The sequence below is a fragment of the Balaenoptera borealis genome (genome assembly GCF_965194805.1).
Source record: "Balaenoptera borealis genome assembly, chromosome: 3".
In the NCBI taxonomy this organism is placed as follows: Eukaryota; Metazoa; Chordata; class Mammalia; order Artiodactyla; family Balaenopteridae; genus Balaenoptera; species Balaenoptera borealis.
In genome coordinates this window covers 45722818-45745030 of record NC_138866.1, presented here as the reverse complement: position 1 = coordinate 45745030, position 22213 = coordinate 45722818, and the positions used below count along the sequence as shown (strand labels likewise).

Below are 22213 nucleotides of genomic sequence, written 5' to 3'. Positions count from 1 at the left end.
GAGTAGGCAGTTCTCCACACAGTTCTGTAGCTCAACAACAATTTCTGGTCTAAGACCCTATCATTTTTCACACTTGCTCACATTTCTGGTACCTTCTAAACAAACAACCCCAAACTTCTTCAACTTGTCATCTTTTTCTAGCCACTGTCCTCTTTCTCTTCCTCCCTTCCCAGCCAGGCTTCTTAAAAGTGGTTTGCGTTTGTCTTCTCCTCTTAGCTCGTTCCCTTTTATGCCTCAGATGATTGCAGTCTGATTTTTGCCTGTATCCCTGTACTGAGATGGCCTTCTCCAAGGTCACTAATTACCGCTTCGGCCCCCACCTCTGATCCCCCCAAGTCCTAAAATCCAGGGGACGCATTTCCAGCCTGAGTCAGTGCTCTCTCTGCAGTGTTTAGCAGAGTTGGCCAGGCCTTCCTTCTTGACATCCTCTCCCTTGGCCCCTGTGACCTTCTTGTCTAGTCATCTTCCAGCCTCTAACTTCTAGAATCAGTTGTCATCAGTGTACATAGTCTATAGGGATTATCAACCTTAAGTAAATCTTTTTTTAAAATTAATTAATTTATTTGTTTTTTATTTTTGGCTGCGTTGGGTCTTCATTGTTGTGAGGGGGCTTTCTCTAGTTGCAGTGAGCGGGGGCTACTCTTCGTTGAGAAGCGCGGGCTTCTCATTGCTGTGGCTTCTCTTGCTGCGGAGCACAGGCTCTAGGCGCGCAGGCTTCAGAGTTGTGGCACGCGGGCTCAGTAGTTGTGGCTCACAGGCTCTAGAGCGCAGGCTCAGTAGTTGTGGCACATGAGCTTAGTTGCTCTGCGGCATACGGGATCTTCCCAGACCGGGGCTTGAACCTGTGTCCCCTGCATTGGCAGGCGGATTCTTAACCACTGTGCCACCAGGGAAGTCCAACCTTAAGTAAATCTTGATTTACATTGAAAAAGTGCAAAATTTCTTTTTCTTATTCCTTACCTATATATATTGTATGATTACCCTATGACTTAAAGGGAACTAAGGACCTCTTTTCCCCCTCATGATGGATAAGGGGTTCGTTCTGACATTTTGCACTTAAGAATAACAAATTTCAAGATAGGACAGAGAAAACTAACTTGTTGAGAAAGCATGCCTGATTAAGATGTGCAGAACTGTGGTGGTTTCCTGATCGCTAACCTCTATGGACACGTACTTAGACCTGCTATAATGTCACATCTGGCTCTTGAGCAGGACTGCCAATAAAAAAAATCCACCAGCACAAAGCTGTCCTTCCTGCAGCACAGTTCCACAAGCCTGGAAACACTGAAAAAGAAGAACTGTTACATCATGAGCAAACAAATACAGGACACTTGTGAGCTAGAATGTGTGAGGAAATCCATCAGTCTGTCTTTCATGCAGAAAAAGTCTCAAATAGAGACCGCCCTGTAAATGTTAGAAGCAAATGAAAAGATACCCAGTAAGTAGAAGACCTCTCTGCTATGTCCAACACACTAGATGCTAACAGTAGCATTACTGAAGTACGTGAAAAAAATTTTAAGTGTGCAGACTTGTAGCATGCTTACTGAAGTATTTTAATTTTTCAAATACTAATGCATATCATTCTTTTTTAAAAAATTTGTTTGTTTTATTTATTTATTTTTGGCTGCGTTGGGTCTTCGTTGCTACGCGTGGGCTTTCTCTCACTGCGGCAAGCGGGGACTACTCTTTGTTGTGGTGCACAGGCTTCTCATTGTGGTGGCTTCTCTTGTTGCGGAGCATGGGCTCTAAGCGTGAGGGCTTCAGTAGTTGCAGCACGTGGGCTCAGTAGTTGTGGCTTGTGGCTTAGTTGCTCCATGGCATGTGGGATCTTCCCAGACCAGGGATTGAACCCATGTCCCCTGCATTGGCAGGCGGATTCTTAACCACTATGCCACCATGGAAGTCCCTCTTTTTTTAATTGAAGTATAGTTGATTTACCATGTTGTATTAATTACTGCTGTACAGCAAGGTGATTCAGTTATACATATATATACATTTTTAAAAATATTTTTTTCCATTATGGTTTATCATAGGATATTGAATATAGTTCTCTGTGCTACACAGTAGGTTTATCCATTCTATGTATAAAAGCTTACATCTGCTAACCGCAACCTCCCACTCCATCCCTCCCCCAACCCCCTCCCCCTTGGCAATCACCAGTCTGTTCTCTATGTCCGTGATTCTGTTTCTGTTTCATAGATAGGTTCATTTGTGTCGTATTTTAGATTCCACATATAAGTGATATCATATGGTATTTGTCTTTCTCTTTCTGACTTACTTCACTTAGTATCATAATCTCTAGGTCCATCCATGTTGCTGCAAATGGCATTATTTCGTTCTTTTTTATGGCTGAGTAGTATTCCGTCATATATATGTACATCTTCTTTATCCATTCATCTGTTGATGGACATTTAGGTTGTTTCCATGTCTCAGCTATTGTGAATAGTGCTGCTGTGAACATAAGGGTGCATGTATCTTTTTTTTTTTTGCATGTATCTTTTTGAATTACAGGTTTGTCTGGATATATGCCCAGAAGTGGGATTGCTACATCATATGGTAATTCTGTTCTTAGTTTTCTGAGGAACCTCCATACTGTTTTCCATGGTGCTTGCAGCAACTTACATTCCCATCAGCAGTGTAAGAGGATTCCCTTTTCTCCACACCCTCTCTAGCATTTGTTATTTGTAGACTTTTTAATGATGGCTGTTCTGACTGGTGTGAGGTGGTACCTCATCGTAGTTTTGCAATGCATGTCATTCTTTTTTTTTTTTTTTTCCCCACCCCACCGCAGTTTTCCCCCCTTGGTGTCCATATGTCCATTCTCTACATCTGTGTCTCAACTTCTGCCCTGCAGACCAGCTCATCTGTACCATTTTTCTAGGTTCCACATACATGCATTAATATACGATATTTGTTTTTCTCTTTCTGACTTACTTCACTCTGTATGACAGTCTCTAGATCCATCCACTTCTCAACAAATGACTCAATTTCGTTCCTTTTTATGGCTGAGTAATATTCCATTGTATATATGTACCACAACTTCTTTATCCATTCGTCTGTTGATGGGCATTTAGGTTGCTTCCATGACCTGGCTATTGTAAATACTGCTGCAATGAACATTCGGGTGCATGTGTCTTTTTGAATTACGGTTTTCTCTGGGTATATGCCCAGTAGTGGGATTGCTGGGTCATATGGTAATTCTATTTTTAGTTTTCTAAGGAACCTCCATATTGTTCTCCATAGTGGCTGTATCAATTTACATTCCCACCAACAGTGCAAGAGGGTTCCCTTTTCTCCACACCCTCTCCAGCATTTGTTGTTTGTAGATTTTCTGATGATGCCCATTCTAACAGGAGTGAGGTGATACCTCATTGTAGTTTTGATTTGCATTTCTCTAATAATTAGTGATGTTGAGCATCTTTTCATGTGCTTCGTGGCCGTCTGTATGTCTTCTTTGGAGAAATGTCTATTTAGGTCTTCTGCCCATTTTTGGATTGGGCTGTTTGTTTCTTTAATATTGAGCTGAATGAGCTGTTTATATATTTTGGAGATTAATCCTTTGTCCGCTGATTCGTTTGCAAATATTTTCTCCCATTCTGAGGGTTGTCTTTTCATCTTGTTTATGGTTTCCTTTGCTGTGCAAAAGCTTTGAAGTTTCATTAGGTCCCATTTGTTTATTTTTGTTTTTATTTCCATTACTCTAGGAGGTGGATCAAAAAAGATCTTGCTGTGATTTATGTCAAAGAGTGTTCTTCCTATGTTTTCCTCTAAGAGTTTGATAGTGTCCAGTCTTATATTTAGGTCTCTAATCCATTCTGAGTTTATTTTTGTGTATGGTGTTAGGGAGTATTCTAATTTCATTCTTTTACATGTAGCTGTCCAGTTTTCCCAGCACCACTTATTGAAGAGACTGTCTTTTCTCCATTGTATATCTTTGCCTCCTTTGTCATAGATTAGTTGACCATAGGTGCGTGGGTTAATCTCTGGGCTTTCTATCTTGTTCCATTGATCTATGTTTCTGTTTTTGTGCCAGTACCATATTGTCTTGATTACTGTAGCTTTGTAGTATAGTCTGAAGTCAGGGAGTCTGATTCCTCCAGCTCCGTTTTTTTCCCTCAAGACTGCTTTGGCTATTCGGGGTCTTTTGTGTCTCCATACAGATTTTAAGATGATTTGTTCTAGCTCCGTAAAAAATGCCATTGGTAATTTGATAGGGATTGCATTGAATCTGTAGATTGCTTTGGGTAGTATACTCATTTTCACAATGTTGATTCTTCCAATCCAAGAACGTGATATATCTCTCCATCTGTTGGTATCATCTTTAATTTCTTTCATCAGTGTCTTATAGTTTTCTGCATACAGGTCTTTTGTCTCCCTAGGTAGGTTTATTCCTAGGTATTTTATTCTTTTTGTTGCAATGGTAAATGGGAGTGTTTCCATAATTTCTCTTTCAGATTTTTCATCATTAGTGTATAGGAATGCAAGAGATTTCTGTGCATTAATTTTGTATCCTGCAACTTTACCATATTCATTAATTAGCTCTAGCAGTTTTCTGGTGGCAGTTTTAGGATTCTCTATGTATAGTATCATGTCATCCGCAAACAGTGACAGTTTTACTTCTTCTTTCCCAATTTGTATTCCTTTTATTTCTTTTTCTTCTCTGATTGCCGTGGCTAGGACTTCCAGAACTATGTTGAATAATAGTGGTGAGAGTGGACATCCTTGTCTCGTTCCTGATCTTAGAGGAAATGCTTTCAGTTTTTCACCATTGAGAATGATGTTTGCTGTGGGTTTGTCATATATGGCCTTTATTATGTTGAGGTAGGTTCCCTCTATGCCCACTTTCTGGAGAGTTTTTATCATAAATGGGTGTTGAATTTTGTCAAAAGCTTTTTCTGCATCTATTGAGATGATCATATGGTTTTTATTCTTCAATTTGTTAATATGGTGTATCACATTGATTGATTTGTGTATATTGAAGAATCCTTGCATCCCTGGGATAAATCCCACTTGATCGTGGTGTATGATCCTTTTAATGTGTTGTTGGATTCTGTTTGCTAGTATTTTGTTGAGGATTTTTGCATCTATATTCATCAGTGATATTGGTCTGTAATTTTCTTTTTTTGTAGTGTCTTTGTCTGGTTTTGGTATCAGGGTGATGGTGGCCTCATAGAACGAGTTTGGGAGTGTTCCTTCCTCTGCAATTTTTTGGAAGAGTTTGAGAAGGATAGGTGTTAGCTCTTCTCTAAATGTTTGATAGAATTCACCTGTGAAGCCATCTGGTCCTGGACTTTTGTTTGTTGGAAGATTTTTAATCACAGTTTCAATTTCATTACTTGTGATTGGTCTGTTCATATTTTCTGTTTCTTCCTGGTTCAATCTTGGAAGGTTATACCTTTCTAAAAATTTGTCCATTTCTTCCAGGTTGTCCATTTTATTGGCATAAAGTTGCTTGTAGTAGTCTCTTAGGATGCTTTGTATTTCTGCGGTGTCTGTTGTAACTTCTCCTTTTTCATTTCTGATTTTATTGATTTGAGTCCTCTCCCTATTTTTCTTGATGAGTCTGGCTAATGGCTTATCAATTTTGTTTATCTTCTCAAAGAACCAACTTTTAGTTTTATTGATCTTTGCTATTGTTTTCTTTGTTTCTATTTCATTTATTTCTGCTCTGATCTTTATGATTTCTTTCCTTCTGCTAACTTTGGGTTTTGTTTGTTCTTCTTTCTCTAGTTTCTTTAGGTGTAAGGTTAGATTGTTTACTTGAGATTTTTCTTGTTTCTTTAGGTAGGCTTGTATAGCTATAAGCTTCCCTCTTAGAACTGCTTTCGCTGCATCCCATAGGTTTTGGGTCGTCGTGTTTTCATTGTCATTTGTCTCTAGGTATTTTTTGATTTCCTCTTTGATTTCTTCAGTGATCTCTTGGTTATTTAGTAACGTATTGTTTAGCCTCCATGTGTTTGTCTTTTTTACGTTTTTTTCCCTGTAATTCATTTCTAATCTCATAGCGTTGTGGTCAGAAAAGATGCTTGATATGATTTCAATTTTCTTAAATTTACTGAGGCTTGATTTGTGACCCAAGATGTGATCTATCCTGGAGAATGTTCCGTGCGCACTTGAGAAGAACGTGTAATCTGCTGTTTTTGGATGGAATGTCCTATATATATCAATTAAATCTCTCTGGTCTATTGTGTCATTTAAAGCTTCTGTTTCCTTATTTATTTTCATTTTGGATGATCTGTCCATTGGTGTAAGTGAGGTGTTAAAGTCCCCCACTATGATTGTGTTACTGTCAATTTCCTCTTTTATAGCTGTTAGCAGTTGCCTTATGTATTGAGGTGCTCCTATGTTGGGTGCATATATATTTATAATTGTTATATCTTCTTCTTAGATTGATCCCTTGATCATTATGTAGTGTCCTTCCTTGTCTCTTGTAACATTCTTTATTTTTAAGTCTATTTTATCTGATATGAGTATAGCTACTCCAGCTTTCTTTTGATTTCCATTTGCATGGAATATCTTTTTCCATCCCCTCACTTTCAGTCTGTATGTGTCCCTAGGTCTAACGTGGGTCTCTTGTAGACAGCATATATATGGGTCTTGTTTTTGTATCCATTCAGCCAGTCTATGTCTTTTGGTTGGGGCATTTAATCCATTCACGTTTAAGGTAATTATCAATATGTATGTTCCTATGACCATTTTCTTAATTGTTTTGCGTTTGTTTTTGTAGGTCCTTTTCTTCTCTTGTGTTTCCCACTTAGAGAAGTTCCTTTAGCATTTGTTGTAGAGCTGGTGTGGTGGTGCTGAATTCTCTTAGCTTTTGCTTGTCTCTAAAGCTTTTGATTTCTCCATCAAATCTAAATGAGATCCTTGCCGGGTAGAGTAATCTTGGTTGTAGGTTCTTCCCTTTCATCACTTTAAGTATATCATGCCACTCCCTTCTGGCTTGCAGAGTTTCTGCTGAGAAATCAGCTGTTAACCTTATGGGAGTTCCCTTGTATGTTATTTGTCGTTTTTCCCTTGCTGCTTTCAATAATTTTTCTTTGTCTTTAATTTTTGCCACTTTGATTACTATGTGTCTCGGCGTGTTTCTCCTTGGGTTTATCCTGTATGGGACTCTCTGTGCTTCCTGGACTTGGGTGGCTATTTCCTTTCCCATGTTAGGGAAGTTTTCGACTATAATCTCTTCAAATATTTTCTCAGGTCCTTTCTCTCTCTCTTCTCCTTCTGGGACCCCTATAATGCGAATGTTGTTGCGTTTAATGTTGTCCCAGAGGTCTCTTAGGCTGTCTTCATTTCTTTTCATTCTTTTTTCTTTAGTCTGTTCCGCAGCAGTGAATTCCACCATTCTGTCTTCCAGGTCACTTATCCGTTCTTCTGCCTCAGTTATTCTGCTATTGATTCCTTCTAGTGTAGTTTTTCATTTCAGTTATTGTATTGGTCATCTCTGTTTGTTTGTTCTTTAATTCTTCTAGGTCTTTGTTAATCATTTCTTGCATCTTCTCAATCTTTGCCTCCATTCTTATTCCGAGGTCCTGGATCATCTTCACTATCATTATTCGGAATTCTTTCTCTGGAAGGTTGCCTATCTCCACTTCATTTAGTTGTTTTTCTGGGGTTTTTTCTTGTTCCTTCATCTGGTACATAGCCCTCTGCCTTTTCATCTTGTCTATCTTTCTGTAACTGTGGTTTTTGTTCCACAGGCTGCAGGATTGTAGTTTTTCTTGCTTCTGCTGTCTGCCCTCTGGTGGTTGAGGCTATCTAAGAGGCTTGATGGGAGGCTCTCTGCATGTCATTCTTTATCTATCTTCTATGGGGAAATAAGAAGAACGTTTTGCTGGGAATTGTACTCAGTAGAATAAAATTCATTTGTTTAAACTGTGGAATGGTGGATGTCATTAAAGGTGTCTAACCATAACATTGAAATAATATTCTGAGCAATAATTGTGAGATTGTAAAAGGTTATTTCATGTGATGTGTAGATAGGTAATTTAAAAATGCAAGTCTTTATTTTCACTGCGTACCTAAGATGCCTGGCACATAGAGGAGGAAGGGTGAACATCTGGAGACCTGATTTACTTGAAAATAAAGCAGAGAATCAGTTTTAATCTTAGTTGTTTAGCTCTATTTACTAGGCGTGGGTTGTTGGGATTGCTTTGTTGTTATTTAATGTATGTGGGTTTATGATGCTTCCATGTCCCCAGGGTAGAAGCTTTAATGACATTAAAAGTAAATACTCAGGGACTTTCCTGTTGGCTCAGTGGTTAAGAGTCCGCCTGCCATTAGCCTGACACTTGGTATTTTTCTTTGTCTATAATTGAGTAATTAAGAGACTGAGAAGCTGAGCAGAAAACAGTGACTGAGAGGCTGAGAAGTTAAACAGAGCTTTTGAAATTTCTTAGGACAGGTGGAACCAAAATACTGAGTCCCATTCTTCCAAAGAATAGAGAATTTGACAAGTATCAGATGATTTTTGTTAGGGATTTCTGAAGAACTATACTTTAGGAATAATGATAAAAAAGAGCATTACACACACACACACACACACACACACACACACACACACACCATTAGTTCCAGAAGGAAAGTTGAGAGAGAATGTTGTAACAGTAATACTTTAAAATACAATAACCAAGAATTTTCCAAAACAGATAAAGGATCTGATGCCACAGACTCAAGAAACACTACAAACCCCAAGCAGAATAAATACAAAGAAAATCATTATAAGCACATCATAATAAAACTGCTGAAAAACAAAAAACAAAACAACAAAAAGAAAAAAAAAAAAAGAATCTGCCTGCCAATGCAGGGGACACGGGTTCGAGCCCTGGTCTGGGAAGATGGCGCGGAACAGCTAAGCCCGTGCGCCACAACTACTGAGCCTGTGCTTTAGAGCCCGCGAGCCACAACTACTGAACCCATGTGCCACAACTACTGAAGCCTGCGCGCCTAGAGCCCGTGCTCTGCAACAAGAGAAGCCACCGCAGTAAGCCCGCGCACCGCAATGAAGACTAGCCCCCGCTCACCGCAACTAGAGAAAGCCTGTGCACAGCAACGAGGACCCCCACACAGCCAAATAAATAAATAAAATAAATAAATTCATAAAAAAAAAAAGTAAGTACTCAGGATATATTAGTTGAGTTGAATTGACTTAAAGGGAACTAAGGACCTTTTTTTCCCCCAGTGGTGGATAAGGGGTTCATTCTGACATTTTGCACTTAGAAAGAACAAATTTCAAGATAGGACAGAGAAAACTAACGTGTTTAGAAAACATTCCTGATTAAAATGTGCAGAACCGTGGTGGTTCAGGAATTCTGCTGTCCTTTTGTAAGCAACTGCCTTGTGCACGATGACACACATAGCATTTTTGGAGGAATTTGTGAACCTCTCTTCCCTACAACCTAAAATTTTCAGCTCCCAGTACTCCCTCCGGTTTTATTATCCTCATGCATGATCTCCTTGTATATAGTTCTTCTTTCTCAGGGCTTCTTCAAGGTTTGTGGCTTTTCTGCCCTAGGGTTTCTCCTTTTTTAATGGCTCAACTCATTTGACTGTAGTCCTTTTTTTTTCCAGTTTTTTGCAAGGCTATCTCTTGTGCTGTGCTTTACTTGGCTGTTACAGCTAAGCACGTAAGGGCAGGTTGAGAGAAATCACATCCATGCTGCCTCGCTTAATTTGGCTTCTGAATTTTCTGGTTTATGGCTGTGTCCCAGTTTTGTTAATGATCTGTTATTGATCTGTTAGATCAATAGATCTAAGATGCCATTGTGTTCACAATGAATTATAGAAGATTAAGAAAATGTAAGAATGGGAATTCTATTTGCAAAGAAGTGGGAAGAACTAAAGGGAGACATTCTCTTGTCAGTCTATTAATGGAAAAGTTTATGAAAGATTGTAGGGAGTAGAATTTTATAGATTCTGTAGTTCTTTTTGTTAACTTATTAATTTCAGAGACCTATTATGTTAAAGTATGAGTAATATCCAGTGGTGAGTAGACTCTGACACTCCCTATTGTAGTCAGATGTACAAAGTCTGTACACAAGTCTTGTATGCATCTCTGAATCCCTGGAACTCTGAGTCTTTTTACAAAGCAAACACACTGGGTAGGTTTCTATGTTCTGTAAGTTGAGTTTTTTTATTTTTTTTTTTTGACGTTTATCCTTCCATTGTTCTTTTTTTAGTGTAAGTAAACCCATATATATAGATATTCTCTCCTTTGAGATAAACAGTAACATACTATATATACTTCCCTCCACCTTGCTTTTTTCATTTAACAATATATTCTGAAGATTGTTCCACAATAGTACATGCAGATATTTTGATATGGCTCAATTCTTTTCTAAGAGTTACAGTACTTCATTATAAAGTATTCCAGAATGGCCATCATCAAAAAATCTACAAACAGTAAATGCTGGAGAGGGTGTGGAGAAAAGGGAACCCTCTTGCACTGTTGGCGGGAATGTAAATTGATACAGCCACTATGGAGAACAGTACAGAGGTTCCTTAAAAAACTGAAAATAGAACTATCATACGACGCAGCAATCCCACTACTGGGCATATACCCTGAGAAAACCATAATTCAAAAAGAGTCATGTACCACAATGTTCATTGCAGCACTATTTACAGTAGCCAGGACATGGAAGCAACCTAAGTGTCCATCGACAGATGAATGGATAAAGAAGATGTGGTACATATATACAATGGAATACTGCTCAGCCATAAAAAGAAATGAAATTGAGTTATTTGTAGTGAGGTAGATGGACCTAGAGACTGTCATACAGAGTGAAGTAAGTCAGAAAGAGAAAAACAAATACCGTATGCTAACACATACATACGGAATCTAAAAAAAAATGGTTCTGAAGAACCTAGGAGCAGGACAGGAATAAAGACACAGACATAGAGAATGGACTTGAGGACATGGAGAGGGGGAAGGGTAAGCTGGGACGAAGTGAGAGAGTGGCATGGACAGATATACACTACCAAATGTAAAATAGATAGCTAGTGGGAAGCAGCCGCATAGCACAGGGAGATCAGCTCAGTGCTTTGTGACCACCTAGAGGGGTGGGAGAGGGAGGGTGGGAGGGAGACACAAGAGGGAGGATATACAGGGATATATGTATATGTATAGCTGATTCACTTTGTTGTAAAGCAGAAACTAACACACCATTGTAAAGCAGTTATCCTCCAATAAAGATGTTAAAAAAAAAAAAGTATTCCATATTTTATTCATTTAATTCCTTACTGATAGATATTTGGGTGGGTTCCAGCATTTTGATATAACTAGTGCTCTAAACATACATCTTTTCACATTTTTTTGCATTTTTGCCAGTAATGCAATAATATTAAATCATTTTCTGGGTTCCTTTTTTTTATATGCCTTTTATATTTTTTCCTGTCCTATCTACTTCCAACTTTTTTTCCTTGCCTCATGTTTTGTGGTTCTTTAGTGACATAGAGGAAAGTTTGTGTGATTTTAATATATATATATACATATACATATATATATAAAATTTGCATTAATAGAGTGTTCTTCAGCTATTCAATAGTTAATCAAGAAAAATAGCTAACTGAATTTTCCATTCTTGAATTAATACCTGATGTTGGGCATTATTTAAAAATTTGAAATCAAATTCTGTTCCAATTACCTATGTGAAATTCCTGCCAATTAAGATTTTTGCTTAACAATGATTAGAAATTGCTCTATGTTGCTGCTACTGTACATGTTCGGAATCTGAGACTCTGTGTACATACTACTGAATAGTGAGAAGAAAAGTGCAAAGCTCAATTTTTGGTGTCCTATAGAACAGCGGTCCCCAACCTTTTTGGCACCAGGGACCTGTTTCATGGAAGACAGTTTTTCCACGGAAGCGGGGGTCGGGAGGGATGGTTCAGGCGGTAATGCGAGCGATGGGGAGCGGCAGATGAAGCTTCTGTCTCTCGCCTGCTGCTCATCTCCGGCTGTGCGGCCCGGTTCCTAACAGGCTACGGCGGACCGGTAGTGGTCCGCAGCCCGGGGTTGGGGACCCCTGCTGTAGAGCATCTGCTTGTGTTTGTGTATCTCCTTCCAACTCATACTCTTGATCAACTTTTAAAAAATACATAATGTATCAATAAAAATTCCTATTTGCAAACAACAGAAATCACTCCAAGGACATTGAGTAGCTTACAGAATTGCCAGTAGGTTTGGAGAGCCAGAATCAGAGACCAAGGCTGTTCAGCCAGGAACAATGACCAAAATCATGCCCTTTTGCTCTGGTAAGTATGCCGTGGCCACTGAGCACTAGATGTTGCAGCTTGCACTGCCAGCAGTATGAGACATTGGATGCTGCTGCCCTTGAACTTAATATTGCTACAACTGCAGTGAGCAAGGGAAAAAATCATATAGGTGGCACATAGTAAGTCCTATGTAAGTGTTAGGTAAATAGGCAAAACTATGTAAGATAATTTGAATGTCTGCTTATAACTTATATATCCACTTAATCAGGTTTACTTAAATTGTAATATATTTTATTATGCTGAAAGCAAACAAATGAATGAGGGCATCACTATTAAACCCTCCATGTTTTGGAATCTCCACTCTTTCCTTAGGATATTTTGCATATTACATGGGACATTAACTGTGTGACAAGGGTATATCAGTGTTGTCAATGAGTATGTTAATGTTAGTAAGGCTCAATTTCTTTTTAATATTTTTCCTACTCCACTGATCATCTTCTGGACCGCATGGGTTGTATGCATCCGATTTTAGAGCCAGCTCTATTACTTCTTGTAGTTAGGATTATATATACTGTTAGAGTGGTAGGTTATCAAGAGTGAACTGTATTTCAGTTTTTTAAATTTATGTGGGAAGAGTCTTGAAGTCATCAAAAAAAATCTTTATAACTTCCAAGAATAAATATAAAATAATGTAAATTAGAGTTTACTGACAGCGCTTCAAAATTGTGTAGACATTGAAGTTTTTATATCTTTTGTTTTAGAGACCATTTCCTTCATTTATAGGCACATATCCTTTAATGAGTTCCTTTAACTGCCGTCAGCCTGGCCAGCATCCAAAAGGAAGCTTTTGTTACTGGCTATGTATAATAGTAGTAGAAATAGCATTAGGTAATTTTCTTCTCTTTGTCTCATTTGTTTTCCACAGCTGGCATAACTTTGACAACAGATTGCCTTGAAGATAGCCTCCTTACTTGCTACTGGGGGTGCAGTGTTCAAAAATTATATGAAGCTCTGCAAAAGCACTTTTATTGCTTCCGAATAAGCACTCCTCAAGCATTAGAAGATGCTCTGTATAGTGAATATCTCTATCAAGAGCAGTATTTGTATCCTTTTATCTGATATATCCTTTAGCACATGAAAATTTTAGACATTAGACTTTTTATGGATAAAATAGTGTTGCTAAGTTATTATTTATCCCCTTTGGTATATTGTTGTATTTTTGCTTATAGTGGCAATTTATCTTTACATCTTCAAAAAGTATTAAAAAGGACAGCAAAGAAGAATTATATTGCCAGTTACCAAAAGATACTAAAATTGAAGACTTTGGTACAGTGCCCAGATCTCGCTATCCATTGGTAGCGCTGTTGACCCTAGCTGATGAAGATAACCGAGAAATTTATGATATTGTAAGTAATTTTAAAATTCTGGAAACATTACTTTTAAGTGATTTGGATGATGGGTCTTAATTATTTGGTGAAATAGAAAAAGGTTTATTTTAATTTCTGAGGATATACATTTGGCCTGGACACATTTTTTTTTTTGGAAAATGAATACATGGGAAGTACACCTGTATGCGTTTTATACGTGTAATGCTCCTTCAGAGCATGACTTGTTTTTTTCCATATGGATTGCAAGAATATGATTTTATTTAGAAAATGAAAGATAGAGTTGAATTACATTAATTTCATCATCCTATATTCTGTCATTTTTGCCACATAGAAAAAGGTCTGTTAGGAAGCATGTTTATTCCTAGCATTTTTAGCACTGAATAAATAAGCACTGTAATGATCTGAAGGGCTTGATTTTAAGACAGTATCCACTCTTTTCTTTGCATGCTTGCAGTCATCTTGTTTCTATCATAGCCCCTGCTGCACCTACATCTTATATGTGTTTGGTCCCTATATTTTCAGTAATTATTGTAATCTCCTTTTCTCATTATGTGCTAATTATTTCTTTAGTCTGGTAGTTTATCCCAATTAGGAAGATAAAAGCATGTTAGAGATCTACAAGGCCCTGAGCCTGACATTCCTATAAGTATGGTAGAAGCTTGTACGTGAAATAAACTTTTGGTGAAATCCTATCATGATAAGAATGGCTTTATATACAATTTACTACTTTTCTGAAGTGCATGAAATAGATATGTTGATGCATAAAGATATGGTAACATTTTTATGACACTTTGTAATATACAAAGTACATTCGCTACCATTAACATATTTATTCCTTCCAACAACTTTGTGTGTTAGGGCATCTGTCTTATAAACACTGAAAGAGACTAAAGAAAACTCCCAGGCATTCAGGAAATAAGAGATGGAACCAGGGCTCGATTCTGAGCCTTTGTAGTCCTGTGGCAGTATGCTTTGTTTTTAACAGGAGTATCTCACCAAAACCAGCACACACTGAGCTTTGGAAGGTGCACACCCTGATTGGGAGATCTAGACCCTGCTCAATAAGTTATGCCTCTGTAGTTTTTTGGGGAGCAGGGTTAATTTTATCAAATTGAAGTTCCATTGAGCTGAAGTCAGTTTGTTTTTTCCAAATAAAAGTCATACTAACAGCAGTGTATTTCCAGAACCTAACAGAGTGCCTGAAACACAATAGGTGCTCAGTAAATTTGATAAGTGAAAAAAAAAGTCATACCAAGCAATGTTAGTGAGCCACATAGAGCCTCACAGCCAAGCTCCTGAATAGTCCATAGGAGAGCTCTTCTGGCTGTCTCCCTTCTCCCTCCCTTTGGCCCTCCCACTCTTTTCAGCTGAAGATAAATAAGACCTATTAAGTTGGTGTTTGATATGTCCAGCCTTTCTGTCCTTCACTCTGCCTACCTGGGCAAGATAGCCCTTCTCTCACCACTGTGTCCCCCATCTCTTCTAAGCTCCCCTACTTCTTTCCTTTCATTCGAGACAGAAAGGGTCAGATCTGTCACCTTCCTCTCAGCTTCCCCTGTGGTTCCTTTCCCTCTTGCTGCTGGTGCTCTTTGTCAACTTGAGTACTCAGACTCTTCCTTATTTTCTAACTTTCCTCCTCAGTCTAAACAGAGAAGGAGTGTGAGAGAGTGTGTGTGTGTGTGTGTGTGTGTATGTATGTGTGTGTGTGTGTGTGTTTGGTGTTGGGGGCTGTAAAATACATAAAGTTGACCATTTTAACCACTTTTCAGTGTACAGTTCAGAGGCATTCTAAACAGGGAAAGATTTGCTCTCAGGTCCCTGATGCAACTGGAATGAAGTCTACTGGCCCAGCTGTGGTTGGGGGAGGCTTATTCCCACAGGGCAGACAAAGTACCTGGTTCTCAGGTCCTTTGTATACACCTCCCTGCCTGGGTCCTTCTCTGTATCTTCTGTTCTTATCAGTAGGTTCCCTTCTTTTTTTCCTGTTAATCCTTGCTTCTCGCTCTCTTATCTCTCAGGTGGGGCCTAACATTGGCACTAAAGCATATTAGTATATTTTGTATGAATGTTCTCTGTTCTTAATTTTAAAAGCAAATTGGGCATTTGGTTTTTCAGTATTTTATCTGGGGTCAGAAATTCTAAATCTAAAAAAGAAATTTTTTAACTCTCTCACTCCTATCGTAACAGTAATAAATTACATTCAGATTGTGTAGTTAGGAACCAGTTTGTTATTTTAGGTAGATAAGGAAAGTAGGGATTGTCACTGCAAGATCTTGAGTTAAATTTTTTTTCATTTTTACTAAATTATACTAGTTTGTTTTCTGTACTACTCAAATGATACATGTTTGTGGCAGGAAATAGAAGTAGAAAATCTAGATAAGCCAAAAGGGAAAAAAGGAAAATCACCTGTATTCTATCATCCAAAGATAACCACTGTGAATATTTGTATCTTTCTAGACCTCTATGTATGTAATTTTGGAACAAAAATAGGATCAAATTGTCCATACTATTTTGGGATCTGCTTTCATTTAATAGTATGTTTTAAACATCTTTTCCATATCAAATGTAAATCTACAACTATATATATATTCATAACTAGCATGATAGTAGCTTCAGAGGCTTTTAATGTTAAATTAAATGGCAGGATTGTTAGTAGTAGGTGATAACATTACTATCTTTTACCAATCCTGTCGTTTTGATTTAGTATTAAAAGCCTCTGAAGTCACTGCCAAATTAATAAATCCTTATGAGGCTGTAAAGGATATTGTATGTTTACAGCCATAATAGGGTTGTTGTTTTTTTTTTAACTTTCTTTATGGACATAATTTCAAAAATTTGCAAAAATAAAAAAGTAGAAGAACATCCATATACCCTTTACCCTGATCTCCTATTGTTAATTGTTAACATTTGCACCATTTTCACTATTTGCCCACATATATATTTATGGGTGTATGTGTATATATATTTTTTAATGAATTGAGAATAAGTTGTATACATGATGATTCTTTACACCCAAGCACTTCAGTGTGTATTTCCTAATAATAGGGATATTCTCTTGTGTAACTACAATATGGTTATCTACTTTATAAATCTAACATTGGTATAATATTTTATCTAATCTATTATAATATATATTCCAATTTGTCAGTCTGTCTAACAGTATTCTTTACAACATGTTTTCCCCTCCAGTACAGATTCTAGTCTAGAGTCAGATGTTGTATATGTCATGTATCTTTAACCTCCTTTAATCTGAGACATTTCCATAGCCTTTCTTTTGTCTTTTATGACATTAGCATTTTTGAAGAATAGAGTCACATGCACACACTGTTTTTGTAAAGTAGAGCATTTCTCATTTTGTCTGATGTTTCATCATGATTAGATTGGAGTTGAGCATTCTCAGCCAGTGTACAACGCAGGTGATTATGTGTGCGTTTCAGGGCATCGCCTATAGAAGAATGGGAGGTTCTTTACCCTCATTGGTGATGTAAATTTTGATTTCTCAGTCAAGGTGTTATCCAATTTTCCACTGTTGCCTTTTTTTCCCTCCCTTGCAAGTAATAAGCAGTGTGTAGGGAGGCACTTTAAGACCATACAAATATCCTGTTCTTTAGTAAAATTTCCCCCTGGATTTAATATCCATTAATGATTCTTACCAGATTTCATCTTTACCATGATGGTTGCAAAATGATTATTTTCCAACTCCAGCCCTCCAGTCAGCCCTCAGCATTCTATTACAAGCAAGAGTCCTCCGATTTACCTCTTTGTTTATCTATTTGTTATCCTCATGGCCTCATGAATTCCTTTTTCCCCCTGTGGTTTATAATTCATTACTGAATATGATTATTTTGGTCCTCAAACTGCCCTTTCCTTATTTCCTGCCCCAAACTGAGGATTTATAGTCAAAAACTGTGTCCATAAATTACTCAGATTAGTTCTCTCAAAAGTCAAAAAACTATATAAAGTGGTATACTCAGATGTTTCTTTCATCCCTTACCCCCATTCTCATACACCCCATTTCTTGTACAGATAATCAAGTTCATTGTTTTCTGGTTTATCCTTCCTATGTTTGTTATTGTAATGATAAGAAAATACAGATATCTTTCTATTTCTTCTTATTTTTCCTTCTTTCTTACACAAAAGGTAGCACCCTATATATACTATACATGTTCTTGCTTTTTTCACTTACAGCTGCCTAGCACTTTACTGTATGTAGGGTATCCATGTATGACAGTTATTCAGCCAGTCTCCTGTGGTTGGACATTCAGGTAGTTTCCAGTATTCTGCAATAACAGATAATCTTGCACTGAATAACCTGTGTGTCCGTATTTTAACGTTGTTGAGGTTATGTGGTTGAAGGCTAAGTAAATACATTTCTTTCTGTTATATACTGCCAAATTCCCCTCCATTGGAATTGTACCTTTGGAGTTGTATTTTTTTTTTTTAACACATTTCCACCAGCAGTATATGAGAGTGATGATTTCTCCATAGAGTGTACTGACAAGCTTTTCAATTTTTGTTAACCTGATGGGAAAGAAATTATATCTCAGTCAAGTTTTAATTTGCATTTATCATATTGTGAGTGAAATTGAACATCTTTTAATATGGCTAAAGATCATGTTTTTATCTTTTTGTATATTATCTGTTCATGTCTTTTGCCCATTTCTCTATAGGATTTTTATTCACGTTTTCTTCAATTTTTAAAAGTTCTTTATAAATTAGAGATATTAACCCCTAGTCTGTGATATACATCGTGAATATATATTTCAGCTTGTCATATGTCTTTTGGCTTTACTTTTAGTGCTTTTTGTCATGCAAATTTTACATTTTTATGTAGTTAGGTTTGTCAAATTTATCTGCCTCTGGGTTTGGGTCATAGTTTGAAAGTCTTTTTCTACACTAAAACTAAAAAGAAATTCACATGTTTTTCCTAGTACTTGTATAGTTTTATTTTTCACAATTAGATCTCTTATGCTTTTGGAGTTTATTCTTATGTATGGAATGAGGAATGCATCTAATTTTATATTTTTCCAAACAGCTATCCAGTTGCCCCAATACTTTTTATTATTAAGAAGGCTCTCTTTGTTTAGTGATTTGAGATGCTACCTTTGTCATATTTGTATATATAGTTATGTCTGTTTCTGGACTGTTTATTCTGTTCCATCCATCTGTCTATTCATGTGCCAGTACCACACTGTTTTAATTTTAGAGGCTTTGTAGTATGCTTTAATATCTGACCGAGCTTAGTCCCTCTCATAGCTTTCTTTTCAATATTTCCCTAGCTATTCTTTTTTTTTTAAATTAATTTATTTTATTTATTCATTTTTGGCTGCATCGGGTCTTCGTTGCTGCACGTGGGCTTTCTCTAGTTGAAACGAGGGGGGGCTACTCTTCATTGTGGTGCGCGGGCTTCTCATTGAAGTGGATTCTCTTGTTGCATAGCACAGTCTCTAGGCACGTGGGCTGCAGTAGTTGTGGTGTGCGGGCTCAGTAGTTGTGGCTCGTGGGCTCTAGAGCGCAGGCTCAGTAGTTGTGGCTTGTGGGCTCAGTAATTGTGGCGCATGGACTTAGCTGCTCTGTGGCATGTGGGATCTTCCTGGACCAGGGCTCGAACCCATGTCCCCCACATTAGCAGGAGGATTCTTAACCACTGCGCCACCAGGGAAGCCCCTTTCCTAGCTGTTCTTATGTTTTATTTTTCCATATGAAAATTTTAGTCAACTTATACAGCTGTATAAAAACTAATTGCTATTTTTGTTGAGATGACATTGAATTTGTAAATTTGAGTATAAATAAAATAATTCTGGCAAAAATATGTAACTGGGTCCTCTTTTGTGACTGTGATTTAAGGAACTTATTGTAAGTTTTCTAATTTATCAACCTTTTATTTTTATTTGAGAAGTATTTTTCACATATCTGTGAAATAATGTAAGGAGGTATGTACTGACTGTTGTTCAATTTTTATCTTAGATTTCCATGGTGTCAGTAATTCATATTCCTGATAAGACTTATAAACTCTCCTGTAGAATATTATATCAATATTTACTCCTGGCTCAAGGTCAATTTCATGATCTTAAGGTAAGTTGTACCCTCTAGTCTTTATCCTGTGTCTTTTTTGTTTGCAGAGTTTCAAAGAATGACTATCTATAAAGAGATAATATTTTTCAGTTAGTTATCATAGAAGTTAGCTATTATTTGTTATTGGATTTGCTAGCTCATAAATTTTTAGCACGTCTTATGACCCCCGGATTTGAAGCGTAATTGTCATTTGTAATATCTTTACATTTGTTTCTTTGATTTTCAGCAACTTTTCATGTCGGCAAATAATAATTCCACTCCCTCCAGCAGTTCCTCTCCAGAGGAAAAAAACACAGACCAAAGTTTGCTGGAAAAGGCTGGACTATCTGAAAGTGAAGTGGAGCCTCCAGAAGAGAATAGCAAGGACTGCGTGGTTTGCCAGAATGGGACTGTGAACTGGGTGCTCTTGCCATGTAGACACACGTGCTTGTGTGATGGCTGTGTTAAGTATTTTCAGCAGTGCCCAATGTGCAGGCAATTTGTTCGGGAATCTTTTGCACTTTGCAGTCAAAAAGAGCAAGGTAAAGACAAACTGAAAAGTCTCTGAGGATGTTGTTACAACTGAGAAGTACACTTCCCACTGAAGATGCAGTGTTCTTGTTTTCTTGGAATTAATCATAACATGGAATCTACAGTGTTAACCGTCAGTGAAAATTCTATTTTAACTTCATATTTGTATGGTACATGGATGGTGAAAATTAATTATTCCTTGCTGTTCAGTATGGCAAATACTGGAATCCCATTCTGGGTCAATGCATAAAAATTCATTCAACCTCTTGAGAAGAATGTAAACATTTCGCCTTTTATCAGCTAGAGGATTTCACGTAATGTTGATTAGAAAAATTCTGAAAAGCAATCCATCTAAAATTCGAGGAGGTAAAAGTCTTAAGATTTCTGAATGTTTTTCCTTTGACAAAATCTAGAATGCAGTTGGGTAAAAATGAAATCCTTCTTAAAATAATTGTATGTTCCCTGGTTTACAAAAGAGTTGGAAAGGGCTTCTAACTTTAAATCCTTTCCTGAAATATCCATTTTTATAAATATCCAGCTGTTCGGTTTCTAATTTTCCTTATAATTATAGTCACATAAACACAAGTCTTAATTTTTAAATATAGCTTCTTAAATCATAAATGCAAGAAACAATTCTTGACTGTTCTCAGTGTATCATAGACTTAAATGATACTCATTTATAGGAAGCAGATATACAAAACATGGATAATAAAATTTATTGGATAATTAAATGTATTGTCCAATATGATTAGAGTAGCTGGATGTGACCTACGAGGGAAGATCTGCGAGGCTCTCAATGCCTTACCTTAGAGTTCCTCCTGCACACGAACCCATCCAAAACTGAAGGGGTTTAGAGCCAGAAAAATCACTAAAAGAAACAAGTGACTTTTTTTCTAGGGTGTTTTTTATTCTAAGTAAACCCCGTGTCCTTCTGAATAGTAAATCACTTTGTTCATCCCTTGTCACATCCTCTTAAGAGTTGAGTAACCTGATAGTCAAAAAAGCCCCATTCCCCACTTTTCCCAAGATGACTAAGAAGAAAAAAGTAAATCAGAGCTTCCTGTTTCTTCAGTGGAAATTACCTTTAACTCACTAAGAAATTAGATCATGGCAAATAAACTGTGACATGCAGGGAGATTTCCAAGCCTCATTTGTCCTGTTTGTATTAAGAATAATGCTTTGGGGCTTCCCTGGTGGCGCAGTGGTTGAGAGTCTGCCTGCCGATGCAGGGGACACGGGTTCAAGCCCGGGTCTGGGAAGATCCCACATGCCGCGGAGCAGCTGGGCCCGTGAGCCACAATTACTGAGCCTGCGCGTCTGGAGCCTGTGCTCCGCAACAAGAGAGGCCGCGATAGTGAGAGGCCCGCGCACCGCGATGAAGAGTGGCCCCCGCTTGCCACAATTAAGAGAAAGCCCTCACACAGAAACGAAGACCCAACACAGCCATAAATAAATAAATAAATAAATAAAAATTAAAAAAAAAAGAATAATGCCTTATCTTTGTATCAGTGTGTTTATGTAATATTATTTCATTCCCATCAAATATAGCACTTTCAAAAAGACATTACCTATTCTCCATTTTATAAACCAAATCAAATTTCATCTATGTTCAATAGCTATGTAATAAATACCTTCGAGGGGCCAGATACCTTTTGGGAGTCTGGGCTACAAAGAATCAGACAAGGCTCCTGACCTCAAAGTATCTGTCCCTAACAGAAGCATTGATGGCTTATTAGAAGTACATCCCTATCTTAGTAATTCCTAAGGCCCTGTTCTAATTCTATCCCTGGAAGCAGGGCGGTCAAAAGCTACAGTCCCTGCTGCAGTTGGCTAGCTGTATAGCAGTTCATCTGGGAAATTCACTTTGTAGGTCAGTTGGGGGAATACTCAGGGATCATTTTGCCCATCCTATCCATCCAGCTTCCCTTTACAGATCTGTTTGTACCTAAACTGTCCTAGATACATGGTTGCTTTCTCATCTGAGATAGATTCCACCTGCAATCTTATTCCATTTTTCATAACTTTTT

General features: G+C 37.6%; 1 protein-coding gene across 1 annotated transcript in view; it reads left to right on the top strand.

Moving 5' to 3' along the window:
- CGRRF1 (cell growth regulator with ring finger domain 1) overlaps positions 1-21748 on the top strand; it is a 34993-nt gene extending 13245 nt beyond the window's left edge. Inside the window, exons 3-6 of the mRNA XM_082386673.1 lie at positions 13139-13316; positions 13472-13619; positions 19569-19676; positions 19903-21748. Of these exons, the coding sequence (XP_082242799.1) occupies positions 13139-13316; positions 13472-13619; positions 19569-19676; positions 19903-20223 (755 nt within the window). The 3' untranslated portion in view covers positions 20224-21748. The remainder of the gene's footprint in view (positions 1-13138; positions 13317-13471; positions 13620-19568; positions 19677-19902) is intronic.
- The last annotated feature ends 465 nt before the right edge of the window (positions 21749-22213 follow it).